General features: G+C 29.1%; 2 protein-coding genes across 2 annotated transcripts; one reads left to right on the forward strand and one right to left on the reverse strand.

Moving 5' to 3' along the window:
• Positions 1-2214: 2214 nt before the first annotated feature.
• LOC129910480 (farnesol dehydrogenase-like) lies at positions 2215-3142 on the reverse strand. The gene is made up of 2 exons (XM_055987883.1): positions 2531-3142; positions 2215-2460 (listed from the first exon to the last, which is right to left on the reverse strand). The coding sequence occupies exons 1-2, from the start codon at positions 3104-3106 to the stop codon at positions 2287-2289; spliced, it is 750 nt and encodes a 249-aa protein (XP_055843858.1). The 5' UTR covers positions 3107-3142; the 3' UTR covers positions 2215-2286.
• Positions 3143-5158: 2016 nt separating this feature from the next.
• On the forward strand, positions 5159-6079 carry LOC129910723 (farnesol dehydrogenase-like). The gene is made up of 2 exons (XM_055988213.1): positions 5159-5780; positions 5847-6079. The coding sequence occupies exons 1-2, from the start codon at positions 5208-5210 to the stop codon at positions 6018-6020; spliced, it is 747 nt and encodes a 248-aa protein (XP_055844188.1). The 5' UTR covers positions 5159-5207; the 3' UTR covers positions 6021-6079.
• The last annotated feature ends 15142 nt before the right edge of the window (positions 6080-21221 follow it).

The following is a 21221-nucleotide window of genomic DNA, read 5'->3' on the forward strand; positions in this document are numbered from 1 at the left end:
CAAAAAACATTTTTTTTTACAATTTTAATACCCTGTTTTGAAATACTAACACTTACTCAAATCTAAGGCGTTTTCGATATTCTCCAGGAAAGATTTATATATTTTTTAAACTAAATTAAAGTTTCTAAAAGCATATTTATTTAAATAAATATGAATATTTTTATAAAACTCAAAATTATAAAAATAAAACCGGAAGAATACCACATATTTCGAGATGCGTGTTTATTGGTTCAAAGTAAGTAAGTCTAAATATTGGTCATTTTCCTTAGGAACAGTTGGTTAAAAAATCAAAGAGACTAGCTCCTATTATGATAACATGAAAACAGTGCTGTCTTAAATTGAAAACGTTTAAGATTTAATATCATTTTTTGAACATTTTTTATAAGCAAATAGGGAATTTCTGTTCATTTAAAATTTGTCGTAACTCGAACGAAAAAAATAAAAAAAAAGCTCTCCTTAATTTAAATTAGAATAAAACTCAGACAAAATACTTTACTTTCATTTTTCACACCAACAACGCAAGTTGTTTTAATCTAAAACGAAACAAATTAAATAGGTAATGTACTTTATTCCGCTGGACAATCTCATAATTTTAAAACCGACATAAAAAAACAAGTCGTTAAATAAAAAATCCCAAAATGTAATTAAATTCATAAGAAAAAGAATTTTTTTTAAATTTTTATTAATTTTAATTGTTTTGAAGAAGATTCATTATCTTAACTCAGATAAATGTTTGCATCTGATTATAATATATATTCACCTATACGCTAGTAACCTCTGACTTAAGTTAAGAATTGTAAATTAATATGCATTTTTGAGACAATATGGTTATAATTCGATCACAAAAATATTTTTTGTTTTCTAGATTTTCGTTATAGTACCTACAGGTAAAATAGTACCTACATAAAATCAACAAATACAAAAAAATTGTTACACTCATAAAACTTGGCAAAAAGTTTGCTTTTGGGAGGATAAAAAAGTCTATATGAAAAAGTTGTGTGGATGGATGTTATTTCGAGATACTATTTCATTTTTTTTATTCATTCTTAATATTTTTTTTTAGATTTCGTGTAAAGTCCAATGAAACAGATTTGTAAGTGATTTCTTCCTATTTAGTAAACGTAAACAACTTTTTTTTCAATAAAATACTAATTTTTTATCAGTTAAAGAAAATTGTGTGATTTGCAATAATTTTTATAATTCATTAACACTTATAAGTCGGCACATAAAATTTTAAAGAATTTTTTTTAAATCGATTTTAAGAAATAGATTCTTCACAAGAAGTTTAATTTTTTTTTAAATATATAAATTTTCCAAATTTTTTATGTTGCATATTTTATGTTGAAAAAAAACTGTTGTCGTTAACGAGAATATAAAGAGTAAAAAAATTTAATTTTTTTTTTCAAAAGTACCACCTTAACTTACAATACTAAGCCTTTTCCTATTGGATGTTTGAAAAAAATCTACCATTATTTTTATATTTATAAAAAAAAAAACAATATTACCTCTTGAGAAACCTCATTATCTTTTAACTTATCAAAATTGAAGTCAATGTTTCTGCTTCCTTGAGCTTCAGCTCAACACATTGAGAACATACATAGAGGCAAAACTGAAGGACCTCTTTTTTTCGCAATCTCTATCATTGTTATGCAATGTCTGGTTTTTATATCCCACAGTTGTCTTGAAAACGCGGCAGGAATTAAGGAAAGCTAAAATATTGTTTTTGAATTTGATGTTTATTTGAAGTTGGTTGAGCAAGTAGTTTTTGAGAAATTTAATTTCAAAATCAAAATTTTAGAAATAAATATTTTTTTTCAAGTTTATTTTATTCAAATTTTTTAAATGAAAGTAACAGTTTTTTTTTTTAATAAATTAAAGCTCTCATTGACTTTAAGTCATAAACATAAAACCGCATGTTTATAAGTATCTTAGTTTTTGAGATTCTAGGAAAAATGTAACTTTTCTCGTAATTTTTTTATCGCCATTTTCTTAATTTATTTCTAATAAAAAAAAAATTGCTTCAAATCAAATCGAAATTAATTCAATTTTCTTAACATCATAGTGACCCACTTTGATAACGTTTTTAAAGTAGTTTTTTATAAAATTTCTATCTTGATTTTTAAAAATTCCAAATTTTGTGGGAGCAGAACTCTTATGTGCTCAACAAAAAAAGTCAAAATTAAAAGAAAAGTAGAAAAAAAAAAACACTTCAGCTTATATTTTCTTATAAAATATAATTTAATGTTCAATTTAATATAGCTTAAAACACAAATTTAAAAATCAATCTTAAAAATTCTCTCCAACTGGTTTCACGGTGATTTCATGAATTTGTACATGTGGTGGAGTAGAAACGGCATACATTACAGCTTGCGATATATCTTCTGGATTAAGACAAATTCCAATAGTATCATAAACTTCTTTTGGAGCAAGTTCTGTTCGTACAAGTCCGGGACTAACACTCTGCAGGTACAAAAAAAACAAGAGAAAAATTAGCTTATTTTTTTTTTCAGGTACAAACAAGAAAACTTACAGTGGTCTTAATTTTGGTTCCTAAATTTCTCAACTCACAACGAATTGTCTCATTTATTGCAGTAACACAGAACTTTGATGGTGGGTACATATTAAAACTTGTACCTGGTTGTACATTAGGAATACCATGTCCAGCTATGCTATTGATATGTACTATGTGTCCATCGAATTTTCTTGCTTGCATACTCTTAAAAGCCGCCTTTGTACAGTACACTAAGCCTTTGACATTTGTATGTAATATTTTGTCCATAAAATCACTTTCCATTGTCACTAAATTTCCACCACCACGACCACTGACTCCAGCATTATTGACAAGAATATCTGTGCCACCAAGAGTTTTTTCAATCCACTCAAAGGTGGCTATGACATCAGCCTCATTCGTAACATCACATTTGCGAGTAAAATAGCGTTTCTGTAGATCTGTTGATAGTTTTGCATGATTTTCATCCAAACGCTCTAAACGACGACCAAGAGCTACAACTCGAAGTCCTGTTGTAGCGAAATCCTTGGCAATTGCTTCACCAATTCCACTACTTGCTCCTGTTACTACCGCTACTCTATTTTGCCAACGTTCCATTGTCACTGTGCTACTTAATCAACTAAACTGTTTTCTGCCTCTAACTTGATATTTTATACGAAAAATTTGTTTACAAAAAAAAAAGCTTTCATATAAAAATATTGATATCAAACATGTATGCAATAAGCGATAGCATTTTTACAGATAAACAATTTCTAATCGTATAGTATTTGTTTTGTTGAAGTAGTGCAAGTGTTCTTACTATTTATATTTTAAACAAGCTTAACTTTATAGGGTATCTATTATTTGTTTATTTTTTTATTGAATTTCATAACATAATTAAATAAAATTTTTGAAAGTCATGGTCAGTTAATTTTTTAACAAATTTGATTGATGTTTGTTAAGAAAATGAACACGTAGGTATGCAGTAAGTCATACTAATTACCCTACTATTATAAAAAACAACAACAAGTTCAAAAACTTAATTTAAGGTAATTTTTGCAATTACATATTTGCTTTTACAATACTTTGGTATTTAAAGTTGGTTATAATAAATGTGAATATAATGACATAACATTTAATTAGACTTTTAAATAGGGTGGATGTTATAAGTGGCAAATTGAGATTATTTTGAAAATACTTACAACAATATGAGTTAATTTTTGTAATTTTTTTTTTTTGACATTCGTTAAAGAACAATTTTTTTATAACAGTTGAAACAATTTAAGTTTTAATTATTAACTTGCGATATACAGTGACTTAAAAAAAATTTCATACAACGATAGAGTATTGAAATTAAAAAAAAAAAACATTTTTTCAAACTATACAATGAAAGTTAAAGTTTTTACATTAATAATTTCATATAACTTTAATTTTTTTAAGTGTACCAAATTCAATATAAAAATTTTAAAAAGTGAAGAGGTTTTGATTAAAAAATTTGAAAAATAACTGGAAAAAGTTCCTCAAAAAAAAAAACATTTTATTAAAAACGGTGGACCCGCATTTTTATCCAAAATTGAAATAATAAAAAATTGAAATAAAAAAAAAATAATAAAAAAATTATTCTGATGTTTTCTAAAATTCTGATCCAATTATCGCACGTTAGGAAATATAGTGTCACAACTCAAAAAGTGTCGATTTTGAAATAGATCGATATTCGAGTTCGGAAGGTCTTAATTCGTAACAAACGGCTGAAAAACTAGCGACAGGAGAGCAGAAGTCCTTTTATCAATTTAAATTTTTTTGTATATTCATTCAGTTTTATGGATTTCTTATTTTACTTCTCTTGAAGTTGTGACACTATCTTTCTCAACATGCGATAAAGTACTTAAGAGTATGAATTTTTTAGTTGGAGATTTTTTCTTCAATGTTTACATAGTCTTCAAGTACTTTTTTTATATCAGTGTTGCACCCTTTACGAAAAATTGTCACGCCCGTTACATTTTTGATTTGTTACAAAAATGCAGAATTCCTTGTACCCTATGGTTTATTAAATTCACCGAAGCAGAATGAATTGATCGTCTAACGTCACACCCGCTACACTTAACTTTAAGAAATTGTGACGATACAAGACAAGTTCACTAAATTTTATTTCAAAAATATATATTAAGTAGGTATGTATATTATTTAATTTAGTGAATAGTACACAAACTGGGATCAAAAAATGAAGTAAATGTGTCACACCCGTTACAATGGAGATACCCTGATTTGGAAAAATAATATTTATTTTGAATGGTATATTCTAATGTAAAAGCGTTTTATTTGTAGGTTGCTAAAAGAATGTTGTTCATTTGCAAAAAAAAATAAATACTATTTTTTTGGGAAGCAAACTAATCATATGACTGACCAGAATTTTTTATTGAATTTTATTATGAAATTCAATTGAAAACAAATAGCTACTCCATCCGATACCCTATACATTTAAGCTTGTTTAGTTCTTTAAATTAAAGTATGTATTCAAAACACTTGAACTACATCAACATAACAAATACTAAAAGATTAGAAATTTTTTATATTTAAAGATTTTATCGCATATCTGATACATATGAACTGAACATGTTAAATATAAATATTTATTATCTTTCTTTATAAACAAAACTTTCATATAAAATATCAAGTTAAAGGCAGAAAACAGTTTAGTTGATTAAGTACCACATTAACAATGGAACGTTGGCAAAATAGAGTAGCAGTAGTAACAGGAGCAAGTAGTGGAATTGGTGAAGCTATTTCGAAGGATTTCGCTAAAGCAGGACTTCAAGTTGTAGCTCTTGGTAGACGTTTAGAGCGTTTGGATGAAAATCGTTCAAAACTATCAGCAGAATTACAGAAACGCTATTTCACTCGCAAATGTGATGTTACGAATGAGGCTGAAGTCATAGCAACTTTCGATTGGATTGAACAAGCTCTTGGTGGCACAGATATTCTTGTCAATAATGCCGGAGTTACCGGACGTGATTGTGGAAATTTAGTCACAATGGAAAGCGATATTATGGATAAAATTCTACATACAAATGTCAAAGGTTTAGTGTACTGTACGAAGGCAGCTTTTAAGAGTATGCAAGCAAGAAAGTTCGATGGACACATCGTGCATATTAACAGCATAGCTGGACACAGTGTACCTCATATGCCAGGTACAAGTTCTAACATATATTCACCATCAAAGTTTTGTGTGACTGCAATAAATGAAACAATTCGATGTGAGTTAAGGAATTTGGGAACCAAAATTAAGACAACAGTAAGTAAAAGATTTTACCTTATAAAAAAGATTGAAATTTCATGATATTTGCTTTTTTTTCTACAGAGTGTTAGTCCCGGAATTGTTAGGACAGAACTTAACCCAAAGGAAGTTTATGATACTATTGGAATTTGTCTTAATCCAGAAGATATATCACAAGCTGTTATGTATGCCGTTTCTACTCCACCACATGTACAAATTCATGAAATAACCGTGAAGCCCGTTGGAGAGAACTTTTAAGATTGATTTTAAATTTGTTTATATAAACTTGAACGTTAAATAATATTTTATAAGAAAATTTAAGCTAATGGCTTGGTTTATTTTTTTCTGTCTTGTTAAAAACATTTGAAGATATTTTTTTTGTTAAATGGCTCACGAAAAAGTGGAAGATGAAGAAAGCCATTTTTTTTGCATTTGCAAAGTATTGGCTTATAACTGTCATCATCGACTTTTCTGGATTAAGAGGTATTCGATATACAACGAGTTATTCAAAGCTCAAGCTGCTTTATATTGGAAATAACCTTAAAACTCTTCCTAATTAATGTGTGCGTGTAATTACTTTGAACAAAATGATGGGCGATTACAATTTGGGAAAGTTGAACATCTTTGAAATATCTTAAAAGGGTGCACTGCTTGAAACAAAAGTCAAGCTGGCATAATCTGAATTTGCGTCCGAACTTCCAAAACGGCAGCGGCATGAATACTTACTGCTATAAATGTTTAAAAATTTCGCAACTAAAATTAATTTTTCCAAGAAAACGAACTACACCCTCAACTTTTCACTGACAATTTATGACATTATGACACCAAAAAGAGAATACTCTTTGAATTTTTTTTTTTTTTTTTCATTAAAAATTGCTTGAAATGTCCTTTTGTGACAAATTTCAATGAATTTTTTTGGTCTCATTGTTCGCCCGTTGTCTCATTTCTAATTGGCAAAGAAATTATTTCCTTTTTTCTTTTTTCTTGGTATGATGTCCTTTTTACCCAAAGGACAATCAGCTTTTTTTTTTGTTCATTTCTTGAAAGTGTATATTATCCCTTTGTAGTCCCCATTGTTATCGCGGAATTCTATTTTAAGCGTCATTTTGGGACACACAATTTCTCGGAAAAATAATGTGCTGCGTGGGAGAATGATTTAATTTGCACCATGGAGGATAATTCGATTGTCCTTTTTTAGCAATTTTTGGTATCTATTCTTGATTTTAATCAAAATTAACAACAAAAAAAAAATTCAAAAGAAAATCTGGTATGTTTCTGGGTTTAATGCGTATCTACAACAATTGCCCAATAGGACATTTCTTTCTTTTTTTGTATTTAAACAAAACAAAAAAAAGGAAGAAGAGAAATGTTCAATCTTTTTTGTATTGCTGACACGCAGGATATTTGGTGCGTATCCCCTTTTTTTGTGTTGTATTTTCGAATCCATTCTTAGTGTTTATGGGTCTTTTGCTGCGGCATGATGCCATCATTTCCAAGAGGGAGCCATTACGACTGATATTTTATTGGACATCCCAAGGATCCAGTTGATACTCTTGGCTCACTATGGCACTGGTCTGTTTTATTGTATGTCGTTGATCCTTTTTCGCATCATTCACATTGTCTGTATTGTTATTGGGGGTACTTTTTTTTTTTAAGGATAATTTCAATGCTGGTAACGTAGTTTTGTGTGTGGATTATAGTGGTAGATATACGCGAAGAGGATGTGGATGATGTGGATGTGTCTGTGAGAGGGAAATGCAGATAAATCAAGGAATCTGATGACAAATGATTACATTTCAATTTGTAAAGTGTAACGGAAGTGGTTTTTGTGTCCCATAATGGGGAAGACACACAGGAACTGTATCAGCAGGATGTGGGAAACTGCGGGTGTATTATTAATGGAGATTGGATCTTTCTTTTTGTGGAATTGTTTTCGGGTTATGCGGCGTGTGTATTTGTGTATGTGATATTTGTATGTGTGCCTGTTGATTATGATGACTATGTTGTTTCGTTTCTCTCCTTTTTTTTGGTGATTTTATGGAAAATAATAAAACAGAATGATAGGAAGATGAGTTGGGATGAAGCTCTAGGAAGTTAAATGAACCGCTAGAATAGGGTCGAATTGAATTGAAATTTAAATTTCGTATATGTATCTCTTTATGAGAGACAGAGAGCATCAGAGAAATTTTTTTGTATAATTCGAGTTAAAAGAGGAAGCTTTTTTTTATTTTATATTATTTTTTTTTCTTAATAAATTCAATGGAAATTTTTCAAAAGGGTTATTTTCTGAAAAAAAGACTTTTGTGTCTCAATTTACATAATTCATTCAAGTCCATTCCTTTTGAATGGTTTTTGAATAAAAGGATATAACTTTATTCTCTAAATGGGTAAATGGGAAGGTCAAAAGGATTTAAAAATTTTTGTGAATGTGGAAGCATTTTGTTCGGAAATTTTATTTGGTGTGAGATGATGTTGAACATACATTATGAAGAGAATGGATGAAGTAGAAGATAATATAAATATATTTTGTATGATATGGTGATGGAAAAGTTTTTTTCCTTTTTACAATATGTTGCATTTTGTTGAACTAATTGGTTACATTAAAATATCTTTTTTGAAGGATTGAGAGATATATCATAGTATTTTTAGTGGTAGGATGTACATTAGCATACAAAAAAGAACCATTCAGATTCTAATGGTAACTGTTAGGGTAATAAATCATGAGTCTAGGTTTGGGGAAAAAAATCAATAAGGACACAAAATTTTAGTTAAAATTAGAATTGACAATTTAAAAACTGTTTTTGAGTTTGTTTCATCATCGCCACTAACGAAATTGCAGAAGTGATTTCTGCAAGTTCTCAGCATCGCTTTCGACTAAGACAAAAATGATTTAATTCAAAATTGTAGCTGAGGTTATATTACAAAAAATTGAGATACAAAGTTTTTTGTAACACTTACCGTTTAGACATTACAACACTTCAAACTATCCCATATAATATGATTAAAATAACAAAAAATCATGTGTGCAATTCACACGTGGTTGAAGTGAAACCTTAAAAATCATTTTTCTTGCAAAAAAAAAAAAAATCGAAAAAATATAACTCTTTTTTATTTCATCACTTTTTTTATATGACAACCTACAATGAATTTTATATCGTCTGAAAGCTTATTGTTTCAGCTCAAAATATTTATATAGACCATGTCTATACAACATCCACAAAAAGTTAACCCAATTAGTTTTCATAAAAAAAGCAAAACCATCAATCTCTTTTCTCTTTTAACGCACAGAGAAAAATATGACCCGCTTAAAACTAACAGATTGCCACATTGTTTTACCTTCCATACATTTCATAAGGAAATCTTATTAAAATCAACGAATAATAAGGTTTTTTTAAGGAGATTTCTTATTATTTTTATAGAGAAAATCTTATTAAAATTTGACTGAAAAGTTGATTTTTTTTTTGCAACTTAGCACTAGAACAAAAATCGCGATCAATATTTTCATGGCAGGTTGGTTCAGGTGGTAAGGTGGGCGACTAATGATTTGAAGTCTCCAGTTCGATTCCCAGCCTGGTCATGGTTTTTTTTTATTTTTTTGCAGATTTTAAAACAGTAAGGAAAACCCGATTGTTTTAATAAGGTTTCCTTCTTGGATGAAAACCATAGAGAAATCTTATTGTTTTTGTTCTATTTTATGTGGTCTATTTTTCTCTGTGCGCCATTGAATCCATTTTTTAAATGACAACCTATAATAAATTTTATATCATTATTATTTTACCTTTCATATGACGCTTCAATCATATTTCTACCATGCCTACAAAAAAAAGTAAAATTTTTTTAAAGCCAACCATGTCGAAATTACGGAATTACGGTACTTCCTACACTGGTGGCTGGTCATCGGCAACAAATCTTCACAGGTGTTTTGAGGTATTTTTCAAGTTTTTCAATTAAAGATTATATAACTTGTAGAGCACGTATTTTTATTTGTGATATATCAAATGAAAGGTAATATTATCAGCGTATTAAAGTTAAATAAATTTGTTATGTTATGTTAGATCAAAAGATATAACGTATTTAAAAAAAAAAAAGAACATCTTTTCACCGTTATCTCAGAATTTTGAATATGAAATTAATTGAAATTTTTCACAATTATAATCAATTAATTAATTACCTATCTACTGTATAAATTTCATTTATCTATCTATTAAAACAAAAAAGTTATGATCAATTGATTTTTCCTGTCGCTTTTTCGTTTCATCTTGTTTTAAATCACTACGATACTAAAGAAGTTTTCACTTCAAAAATATAAAAATATCAAAAAATACATTATTCGAGTTTGAAGTGATATAATTTCAGATACCTACAAGAAAATTTTGTGTCACAATATTTGTAAAATAACCTCAGTTACAATTTTGTAGAACATTATTTTTGTTTAAAACCTACCGTTTTTAAAATAAAAAATGTTGTGACCTTTGACCCCTTATAATGGTACTAGCGGACAGAGGAAACTTCAGGATTTTTTACAGATTGTAAACCACCCTGACACCAAGCTGTATAACAAAAATCAGCTTGTTACAAATTTTTTCCTTGCAAAAAGCTATTTTTGGCTATTTTTAAATTTTCAGACTTCATATAAAAAAAATGAATTTTCTCTAATTTTTTTTTTTTTGAAAGGTGGACAAAAAAAATTTTGGATAGACAAACAACGAATAAGATTAGTTTGGTTTGAGGTCACAGTTCTGGCTCCACGCAGCTTCAATTTTATATTCTGTTTTTTTAAATATGTAGGTAAGTTTTTGTAATATAATTTTTGTACTAAGAAGTAGGTACAAACGAAAAAAGTGAAGGAATTTGTTGGATTAACAATGGTAAATTGAGAAAAGGAGTAGGAAGGACAATTTATACACTGGAAAAAAAAAACAAATTTTGATTTTTAAGAGGTTGGCAGGTACCTAATTTAAAAAAGTTTTTTAGTCATAATTTTTATCTAAGGCTAACGAAAAAATATGTTAAGCCGGGCTTACCTTACGCAAATCGTCCCGTTTCTGCCTGAACCACGTATTTACACAGCAAATTTTTTTCAGTTCTTAAAATAAATATACTAGTGCATGCAGTGTCCATTTCAATTTTGTTCAGTTCTGGCCATAGAAACTATTAGAAAAGCCATAAAACCCAGTTTTGATCCATGGAAGTCGGTTTTGTTTTTTGATAAAAATGATTTATCTGTACCTAATAAATGTGAAGAAAGAAGGTGCACAACACGAAGTCACAAATTCAAAAAATTTTCAGTTATCTTTCATTTTTAGCTACCACCTATTTTCTTTTTTTGTTCTCTTCTGCAAGGTTAACTAAAAAACTTCCCAATGCTGAATTTTCGGCCTTCAACGAAGTTTAGATATTTTCTTTACCTATATAACCAAAGAATCAGTTTTATCATAATATTCTTCTGGCCTTCTGAAATAACCTTGGCTAATATTTTATAGGATGGTTATTTTAGGTAAATACCCAAGTATTTACTTTTCAACAAGAATCTGTCGTCATTATCATCTTTTTAATCTATCACAGAATTCTTACTAAATCACTAAGATCACTAGATATTATGTAAGAAATCAATAAAAAATCAAAGTGAATACCACAAACAAAAAAACCTACACCACCCTCATTTCATTTCACTCGCTGTCGCCTATAATACTCAAACACATATCCTTCTGAAACTGAAAATAGAAATCAATGAAAAAGCATGACTAACATCACCACCAATAATACAGACACAGACATCATAAACATCTTGAACTAAAGAAAAAAAAAACCATTATCGCTATCCTTAAACCAAGCGCAAAGCTATAATAAGAAATAAGAACACGAAGGGTAAAACGGGTGGACGTGCTCGGAATTTGTAAAGGATAATCGGTGAATTTTCGAATCTGATTGGTATTGAGATGATGATGATGGTGATGCTTTTGAAAGGAAAATATCTTAACGTTATACTTTTTTCTTCTTTTTCGTCTTATTTTTTGGTGGGTTTTGGTGGGGTCAATGATTTTTTGTTAAAACATCTTTTATTATTTTTTTTTTCTGTTGAAAAATTGAAAGGAAGAAAAGGGTTTTTTTTTATCTTCTTCGGCTCCTTCTCATTTATTCGGTATATGAGAAACTATTAACTGGACTTTATAACGGCCATGAACACGAACGTGTCGAAAGAATATTGGAAATTTATATGAAGGATATTTTTTGGGGTCAATTTTATGGGTCTATTATGTAAGTGTTGCCCATTGAATGGTCGTCCTTGGAATTTTAACAATTGTACAAAAAAGAATGTGGATGTTGATTGTGGAATGAGACACTTTATTGCGGGCAAATAAAATTGCCATATCTATCCTTTTGGATAGGTTTTCTTTCAGTATTTTGTTATGGAATTTTTTTATTGTCCTTGGTAGCAATAATGAACTGAAAAGAAAGGCTATTTTAAACACAATGGAAGGAAGAATAGAAGAATACTGATTGAGTGATTATTTTTGCGGTGGGAATCTTAATTTGGCTTAAAAACTATGAAGAATCATTTATCAAGGATAAATTTCTTTTTCTTATCATCAAAAAGTTCTTATCGTCGAAAATCTCTTCTGATTTATAATTTACTCTCGTAATCCTTGTGTCTAGATTTCGAAACTATTCTTTCCCTCTTTTTTAATAAAGCTTTTTTGTAATAACTTTTCTTTTTTGAATTTCAAACAATAATTTTTCAACTCCCATTATTCAGCTGATAAAAAGCATCATCTCACTTATAAGCCACATTTAATCCCTAATAATCCCGACTGCAACGACATAAAAAAAGGACATTCAAGGTCTATTATCGGTCCCATAACAATGACCAAACCAGCACACACAATATTATTCTCGACCACCAACCACTTTATATACCCACAAAATAGTTGCCATTTTATAGAGTTTCCAGAATGAATTTTCCCACGCAAAAAAAAAAAAAAAAACATTCTTTAAAGACCGTAAAAACCTCTTCAATATCCTTTTCGGAATGCTGTCCGTTCCATATCCACCAACACTATAGTATATAGTAGCCACTTGCCATCATGCAATAGCCCATTTTGCACACAATTTTTCTGCCTTAAAGCTTATTTGCATCTATAAATTTGAAGTTAGTCCAGTATGTTTCATGGAAAGGATTTTTCTTGTCTTTCCCTCTGGGCAGCTGTGGAAAAATAGAAATTTCAAAATTTCTATAGAGAGAACTTGATGTGTGTTGTGGTAAAAAAACTTGTAAAAAAAAGCCACACAATAAAGCATAAAAAGTCTGCAAAGTGCAATAGAAACTTTTTTTTCGAATTCGTAACAAAACTGATGTCAATGAACTGTGGCTATTTTTAGGATTAGAGACCACTTAACAATAGAAATCCGTTAGTGTTTTTATATTTTGGAGATTTATGGTATTACCAAATACAATTTTAATAATTTTATTTATTAAACTTCGCTATACTTTTCCTGCGTATGAAAAATAAAATGCACGACTGGGGTCACACGTACTTGCTTTTATGGTAAAAATAGATCTTATCTTAAAGCTTTTTATAAAAAAAATGAGGCAAAATTATAATTCGATTTAAATAAACCATTTCCTATAATGTAAAAAAGTACATAACATCTGTTTTTATAATTAATAAAACACCGCTTTTAGAGGTTTTGAACAAAAAAAAGAAGTATGCCATCTAATTTCTGGTATGAAAGGGAATTTTGAGAAAAAAAAAATTTTAAATCCTCTAACGATAACGTTTTTTAAAAAAATAATTTTTTATATATACCTACAAATTTTCTAAAATTGAAAAAAAGCTGGTACGCCATTTTGAAGAAATAATTTATTTACAAATATAATTTCGAAACATTTTAAAAAACCGTTTTCAAAAAATTTTGAAATATTTTTTAAAAATCCAAAAATGTATTTTTTGTAAATTTTCTAACATTTTAAAATTACGTTTAATTAAACGCTTTTGCATAAAAATTTTCGTTGAAATCGGGTTAGTCTTGAAAGAAATATTTTGAAACCAAAAAAACGGTTCTATGGCAGGTATCGTTAGTAACCTTCCAAAAAATATTTTTTTTAAATCAAAAGTTGTATTTTGTTTGTAAATTATACACAAAACTTTTTATCAAAATCGTTACAGCCGTTTTCGGCTCCGCGCACGCGTTTAGGCTGTGGAAATGTGTACAGATGGACGGACAGACGCACAAACGCACGGACGGAATTGCGAGATCCACTTTTTCGAAATTCTCCATCATCGTAATGTTGGTTTTGATTTAAACCTAATTTTTTTTTTTGACACGAAACCAATACTTGCCCTATTATAGAGCAAGTAAAAAGGTCAACCTTGAAAGAGGACAGATTAAACTTGGGGCTGAGCTTGAGCAAACGTTCAGAGGTTTACGTAACAAGTCGATCATTTTTAAAAAAATCTGTGCATAGGGAAATAAGGCCCAGGGACATGACGACCACTTTTTATTTATGGGACTTATATCACACTCTGAATGGGACATAAGGCCCACATTCAGTTTAGGGCTATAAAGTGGGATATAAATCCCACATATTATTTTGAAACTGAGACACAAGCCAAACATCATTACCTATAGTGTGTGTTCAAACAGGGAGTTGCATAGGTACCTTATTGTTTACATACATGTTCTTATTGTTTATTCATAAATACAGTGCTTGAACCCAGAATCAGGGTACCTACATTTAAACTGTGAAGAATGGTAGGCAAACTCTTTGCTTGGACACATTATAGGATTTGGGGAGGTGGGAGGTTGTTTGTACGAAAAGTTCTTTTGCATTTGAGGAATCTGGTTGGATACTCTTTGAAATTCAAATTTAAGGTGGGGCATAACTCCATATTAAGTTGGTATGGACTTATATCAAAATGAAGTACGACATATGCCCTAAATCGAATTATGTAGCTATGTCCCACCCAGAGAGATAATTTCATAATTTTTGAATTCTTTGTTAGCAGGACATAACATCCACTTTTTACTTGCTTAAGTCCCACTCAAATGGGACATAAGCCTCGACAGATACCTTTAAAGAAACGTTATGTCCCTGGGCTTTATGCCCCTACGACGACGTACAGAGCCTATCGAAATCATTATGATCGATATTCAACAGGACCAAATATGTTTAAAGCCAGCTTAGTCTTCTGACCAGTTGAGTCCTTAACCGAAATAATTTTGTTGCGTCTGATGACAGATATTCTTCAGTATTTTGGTGCTTTCATGTTTCAGCAGCTTATATTTTCATAGACTAAAATTTGTTTGATCAGCCACCAACTTTAAGAAAATTTATGTATTTTAGGATTACGAAAGCTATATTAATCTTTCTTTGGCCAGATTGTTGAAGTTCTAGGTTATAATCCAGGTGAGCTTCTCGTAGTCTCTTTATGGTGGTTTATGTTAAAATTCATCAGTAAACAGTTGGTTTAAATGATCTCTCTGGAGTTTAAGACTCACGTAACCGAAAACAACAATGAACACTTTTGCCGTAACAATATGTGAGTTCTGCTTAAAAATGTAAAATAGGAAAATACCGTTTTCTTCCATAAAATTAACATCGGGAATTTTTTTTGTTAATAGAAAAAATTGTTGGAAAATAATTTCGCCTAGATGTAGAGCAGTTTCTTTTAGTGTATAAAAAAACAGGGACTTCGACTTTCATTATCAAAAGTACCTATTTATCATGTTCTCTCTCTTCCCCCCTTTTCAATTAAAAGTCAATGTTGATGTGTTTTTCAGTCATGGAGTTTAGAATTTCTAAATGCCATGACCGAAAAACACATCATTAATATTTTTCAAAACGACCTTAATTAATAAACCATTGAAAATTAAAATTTTCTAACAATGGCAATGCCAAAACTCTAAATAAGAAAATATTTAGATGAAAGAAAAAAAATCCGGGACATTCAAATCGTAATTTTTTTTTCATATGAAAGCCGCAGCGCCATTATTTGAAATATATTCAACGGATGCATAAAAAGCAACTACTGTTAGAAATGAATATTGCGGTGCAGCTTGGAGCAATAGTTTTGTAAACCATTTCCATGAATTCCACACTAGCACAGCCCTCAAATATTATGGTGGTGGAGCCATGTTTGCTGTTGCTAAAACTCCTTTTTTTCTTAGTTCATATTTTTTTTGTATTTAATTCTTTTCTATTTTAATATTTTCTAACTTGCGATCTGGGCAATGGGAGAGTATTGGTTTTGTTATATTTTTTCTGTAGGTTCAATGCCAAGAGCTTAAAATATTGGACTAAAAAATATTGCAGGCAAGATTCTGTTCTAAAGCTACTTGCTGAAGTATTTCATCAAAACTCGAATTTATCAGTCATGGGAGACGAATACAATCCCAATATTCTGAATCCAGAAAAAAAAGAATTCCGAAAATCCAGACTCCAGAAATTTTGAAAATCAAAAATTCCGAAAATCAAGAATACCGAAAATACAAAATCCAGAAAGGCCAAAATCCCGAAAATAAAGCAACATAAGTAAAAAACTCTTCGCTTTTATAATAAACACACTCATTCTGACTATGAAACATAAAAGCTTAATATCTGGAAAAAACAAAAAACTGCACGCGTTTTTATTACAAAAAAATTCAGCCGCATTTTTTTTTTAAGTAATGTAACAGTCCCAGAACCCAGAACCTAAACAGTTTTTTGGGTAAGTATGACCACCAAAAAAAGTCGGACAACTGAGAAAATAACTTTTTATAGAACAATAATGTATGCTTCTTCTTCAAAGCCAAAAAACCAAAACACTTTCTGGATTAACATTTTTTATATCTTTTTTTTTTAAATTATGACCATATATAAAAAAAAATTTTTCGATAAAAAAAAATTAAAAGTTTGATACTTGACTAACTTTTTGTACTAATCCAGTAACTAGGCATTATGATCTTTCAATTAAGCCATCGAAACTTAAAAAATTATTTAATGGAATATTTTTTACGAATTTTTAAAGATATGTTACATGAGAGTAACGCTGGTACCTACCGAAAGGGTTAAAAGAAATATAATATAATATGAATATTAAGTTATTTAGCATCTAGCTATAATTTGTTTTCAGAGTCAAGATATTCAATTTTTATCAAAAAAAATTAAAACTTATAAGAAAGTAACAAAAAATTATTTTGTTCGTTTATTAAATTTCTTTGCTAATTTCTTGAAATTCCTTTAAGTTCCCATCGCAAGAATGCCAAATAAATATTTATTAAAAAAACAAATTAGCAATTTCAAATATGTATTAAATTTAGCTTTTTACATGAACTAAAATCGAACATGTAACGCAACAGTTTTTTTTTCTGTAACGAACATGTAACGCAACAGTCCTTTTCTGTAACGTAACAGTCCCAACATATTTCCTCTTCAAGGGTTTCAAAATTAATTTTTTGCTAGGTATAATAAAAATTTTATTAAGTATTGTACTTCCTAATATCAGTGGTGTATCATATGTTGGAAACCAATTCATTAGAATAGCAGAAAATTATGTAACGTAACAGTCCATTTAAAACTGTTTTAGCTGTTAAATAACAAGGATCGCCATCTTTTTATTTTAATCGAAATTGTTACTAAGGAAGCATATTTTCAGTTAAAAATATAAAATATATCAAAACTTTTCAATTTAACGGATTTTTCTTACTTTTTCTAGTCTCATTGTGTTTTACTCCTTGTATTTTCATTAATTTCTTTGGTCAGAAACGGAAGTCATGATACCATCACACATCAATAAAAATGTTTAAGGTACTTCAATTTCAACAATAAATATGTCCAAATTTACATTGCACTTCTTTTTGACGTGATAACGTCTTTTAAATCGATGAACCATGGCAGCCAAAACAAAAAAGTGACGCCATTTTCTAACGTTACATTTTTGCGGCAAAAATTTCGTGGCAAAAATTTCAATTCAAAATTAAAAATAAACTATTAGAAATACAAAAATCTTCTATAGCTTATTTGAAAGATAGTCACCTAAAGCTTAATCCAAATGAAGGATTTTTAAAAATTCCGTCATTTAATAGGGTAAACAGGGGTAAAACGGAAAGATGAAATTTGGGCTAAAATCTAAATGCGAAATTGTAGAGAGTTGATTTTTTTGCTATAAATAGATAACACTAATTTAAGAATAACTGCATCTAAGAAAAAATTCTAAAAAATTTTGAAACTAAGCTATAACGTTTTGTTTGGGGCTATGACAAAATGATGATTTTGGATAGGAAAAATTTTTTTTGACAATTTTAAAGGTGCCCGGTTAAAGATGAGGGAATAAATTAGGCGTCTCATACGGATTTTTTTCCAACACTCTGCGTTTCGAAATATGAATTTTTGAAAAACATCTTGTTTTTAGGGGTATTTTTGGGTAGTTTTTGATTTTTAGCTTTTTTTTGGAGCGTTCAAAAAATTTCAAACTCATAGGACTCGTAGGTTTTGGCCTTATGCATACATGTGCAAATTGGAATCGTTTAATGAGTTTTAACTGAAAAACGGAAGAAACAAGTTTTAAAAAAACATGCTTTTTGACCGTTTTTAACTGATTTTCATCGTTTTTTGGTTTTTATCTTTTTTTCTTTAATAAATAGAGTAGCCACCAGTGTGGGAAGTACCGTAATCTCAGTCTGAAAATTCGACATGGTTGACTTTAAAAAATTCTAACTTCTCTTGTATGCATCTTTGAAATGAGATTGATACGTCATATGAAAGGTGAAATAATAAGCTTTCACATGGTTTAAAATTTTGTATAGGTTGTCATACAAAAAAAAATTGATTCCATAGCGTGAGGACATAAAAATAAATGTTTTTTTTTTTGCTTTTTTGTAATGAAATTTGATCGAGTTCAAAAAATGTTAGCTCTTTTTGTAGATGTCTCATAGACCTGATCGATATATATATTTTGAGCTAAGACAATAAGCTTTCAGATGGTATAAAATTATATTTTAATATTTTAGTATTTTATAGGTTGTTTGGGAAAAAATGGAATTAATGACGTGAGAAGATAAAAATTCATGTTTTTTTTTGCTTTTTTTGATGAAAATGATTGTTTTCAATAAATTATTTTTATACTTTTTCCGCATTGTAAAAATTTAAAAATAGTTTTATTCTTAAGAAGAAATACTTGGCTTTTAAATTGCATAATTTTTTTTGTAAGCTATTAACATAAAAAAAATAATATAATGAGAAAATAAAAAACGTATTTTTTTTAGCTTTTTCTTGTAAATTATGATTGTTTGAAATAAGTAAATGCTTCAATTGACTCATTTTAAAAGCACACAACCTGTTTTCTGACGACGTTATCACGTAAAATCATCGTCCGTAAACCGGCTTTACAGACAACCTCTTTTTCGTCAGAAGTTCAAATTCTGATCCTGAAATCGATATAGACTGCGCTTTATAATTCTAAATATTTCACACAACAAAAAAAATAACTATGCGATAACTATACTTCTGGTATATTTAACTTAATTTCTTCCATTTTTAACTATTTTCTGGTATATTTAACTATAATATTTAGAAATAAGCTAGAAGTAAAGTTATCTTTGGCGTTAATTTTTGCTACATTTATCTTATTTTAGAGCAATAACATAAAACCCCAACATTGACTTTATTTTTCTAACCAATTTCTCATATGTTGTCATGTTGAGCTTTCCTAAAAAAACATCGACCACCATGTGCATATGTGCGATATAATATACAAATGTGGGACGTCGGCCAAACCACTTGATTTTACATTGTTGCTGTTTTGGTTGTTGTTTTTTAAAGGACCATGATACTCTAGCAAAATATTTTTGTAAGTGTGTGTGTATATTTATTTAGCTTTTTTTTTCTTTCAGTTTTGCTTATTTCTTGCTTGAAAAAGGGTGCTGTTGCTGAACGAGACAAGAGTCCTCCATCCTCTCAAGTGAGGGTGAATAAAAAATTCATTGACCCCTTACAATATTAGAGCATTTTTTTCCAATATTTTTTTTAATTTTATTTTTTTTTTTATTTCGAAGGACCATGTAAAAAAGATATGTTTGTGTAGAACTGATGCATATTGAATGTAGATATGGTAGAGGATATGTTTACAGGTTATGGTTTTACTTTGATGTTTTTGAATGTGAAGTAGGTTAACATAGAAAATAGTGTAGTGTATACCTTGGGTAATAGATACTCGTATGTTGCCAACTAATTACTAACCACTGAGTTGGAAGACCAAACGACACAAGAGTTGTATAGTACCTATTAGTTGGAAGCGAACAAAAAAAAAATTGTGGTTTCGAACGGTTTGAATAATTAAGTTGTCTCAAATTGATATTACTTCAATTTTTTTTTCAGAATGAAGCAATAAAGAAGTTTGATGGAAAATTTCATTATGCAACTATTACGTATGATTGAATATTTATGAATGCAAAATAAGGAAAAGTATAATTGAAAAAGAGAAAAAAATGTAAGTGAGGGGAAAAGTAATTTCTTTTCAAATTGAAGTGGAGGAATTTTTCTATCAAATCAGTTAGTTTTGTTCAGATTTTCTTGGAATCGTTGATTTTAATTTAAAAACATACAAATTTACATGGTTTTCATTCATAACTTCATTTCCAAAGAATAAACCATCTTCGAACATCATTTTTTAATAAGAATATCCTCAACCTCATTAAACCGAATTTTATTATTTCCCAGAAAATAAAACTCGAACCCTTGACCTTGGTTCATAATTGTTTTTTTTTTTTTTTTTTTTTTTTTGTTAACAACACTCAATTCAAAGCAAATTTCCTTATCATTATTTTTTTTATCTCTATCTTACTCTTAGGCAAAAAATATTTTGAACAACCCAAAATTACCCAAACAAAATACAAAAAAAAATTGGAAGATTTTCTTTTTCTTGGTTTATTTATTTTTAATTTGAATATTTTTTTTTTTATTTTGGTTTGGTCAGAAGGACCAAAGAATAAAAAGAGTACTCCTCCTTGGGGTTAGTTAAGCCATTCCCATGGGAACCAATAACCAAAGAAAAATATTAAAAAAAAAAACCTTCGTCTTTTCTTTCTTTTTTTTCATAACAATCTTGAGAGTTCTCTTTTGTCCTTATATTCAATTTGTTTTTTCTTTGTAAATTCTTGTGTGAAGAATTTCTTTAAGTTGGTTTTGTGTGTTTTTTGTGTGTTTTTTATCCCTCTTTATTAAATCATATTTTTTTTTTTGTTTGGGAAATATTTTTCTTAATTGGTTTATTTTATTATTTTATGAATTTAATTTATTTTAATTTGAATGAATTTTAATAAGAAAAATATTCCACATACGCCACAGTGATCTACTTATTATGATTGTTTTGGGGATATGAAAAATAATATGGTAAAGCAATTTTATAGGTTCGGGCTTAAACCGAAACCCTAGCATTTTGTATGAGATTTTTCAGTCCAAAGCTATGAAACCTTATACAG

Source organism: Episyrphus balteatus, chromosome 2 (genome assembly GCF_945859705.1).
Source record: "Episyrphus balteatus chromosome 2, idEpiBalt1.1, whole genome shotgun sequence".
Classification (NCBI taxonomy): Eukaryota; Metazoa; Arthropoda; class Insecta; order Diptera; family Syrphidae; genus Episyrphus; species Episyrphus balteatus.

Excerpts from the sequence above, each read along its gene's own strand:
- LOC129910480 (XM_055987883.1), bottom strand. The coding sequence starts at position 3,106 with ATGGAACGTTGGCAAAATAGAGTAGCGGTAGTAACAGGAGCAAGTAGT. Across the intron at positions 2,461-2,530 it reads GAACCAAAATTAAGACCACT|AGTGTTAGTCCCGGACTTGT; the intron begins GTAAGTTTTCTT and ends TTGTACCTGCAG.
- LOC129910723 (XM_055988213.1), top strand. The coding sequence starts at position 5,208 with ATGGAACGTTGGCAAAATAGAGTAGCAGTAGTAACAGGAGCAAGTAGT. Across the intron at positions 5,781-5,846 it reads GAACCAAAATTAAGACAACA|AGTGTTAGTCCCGGAATTGT; the intron begins GTAAGTAAAAGA and ends TTTTTTCTACAG.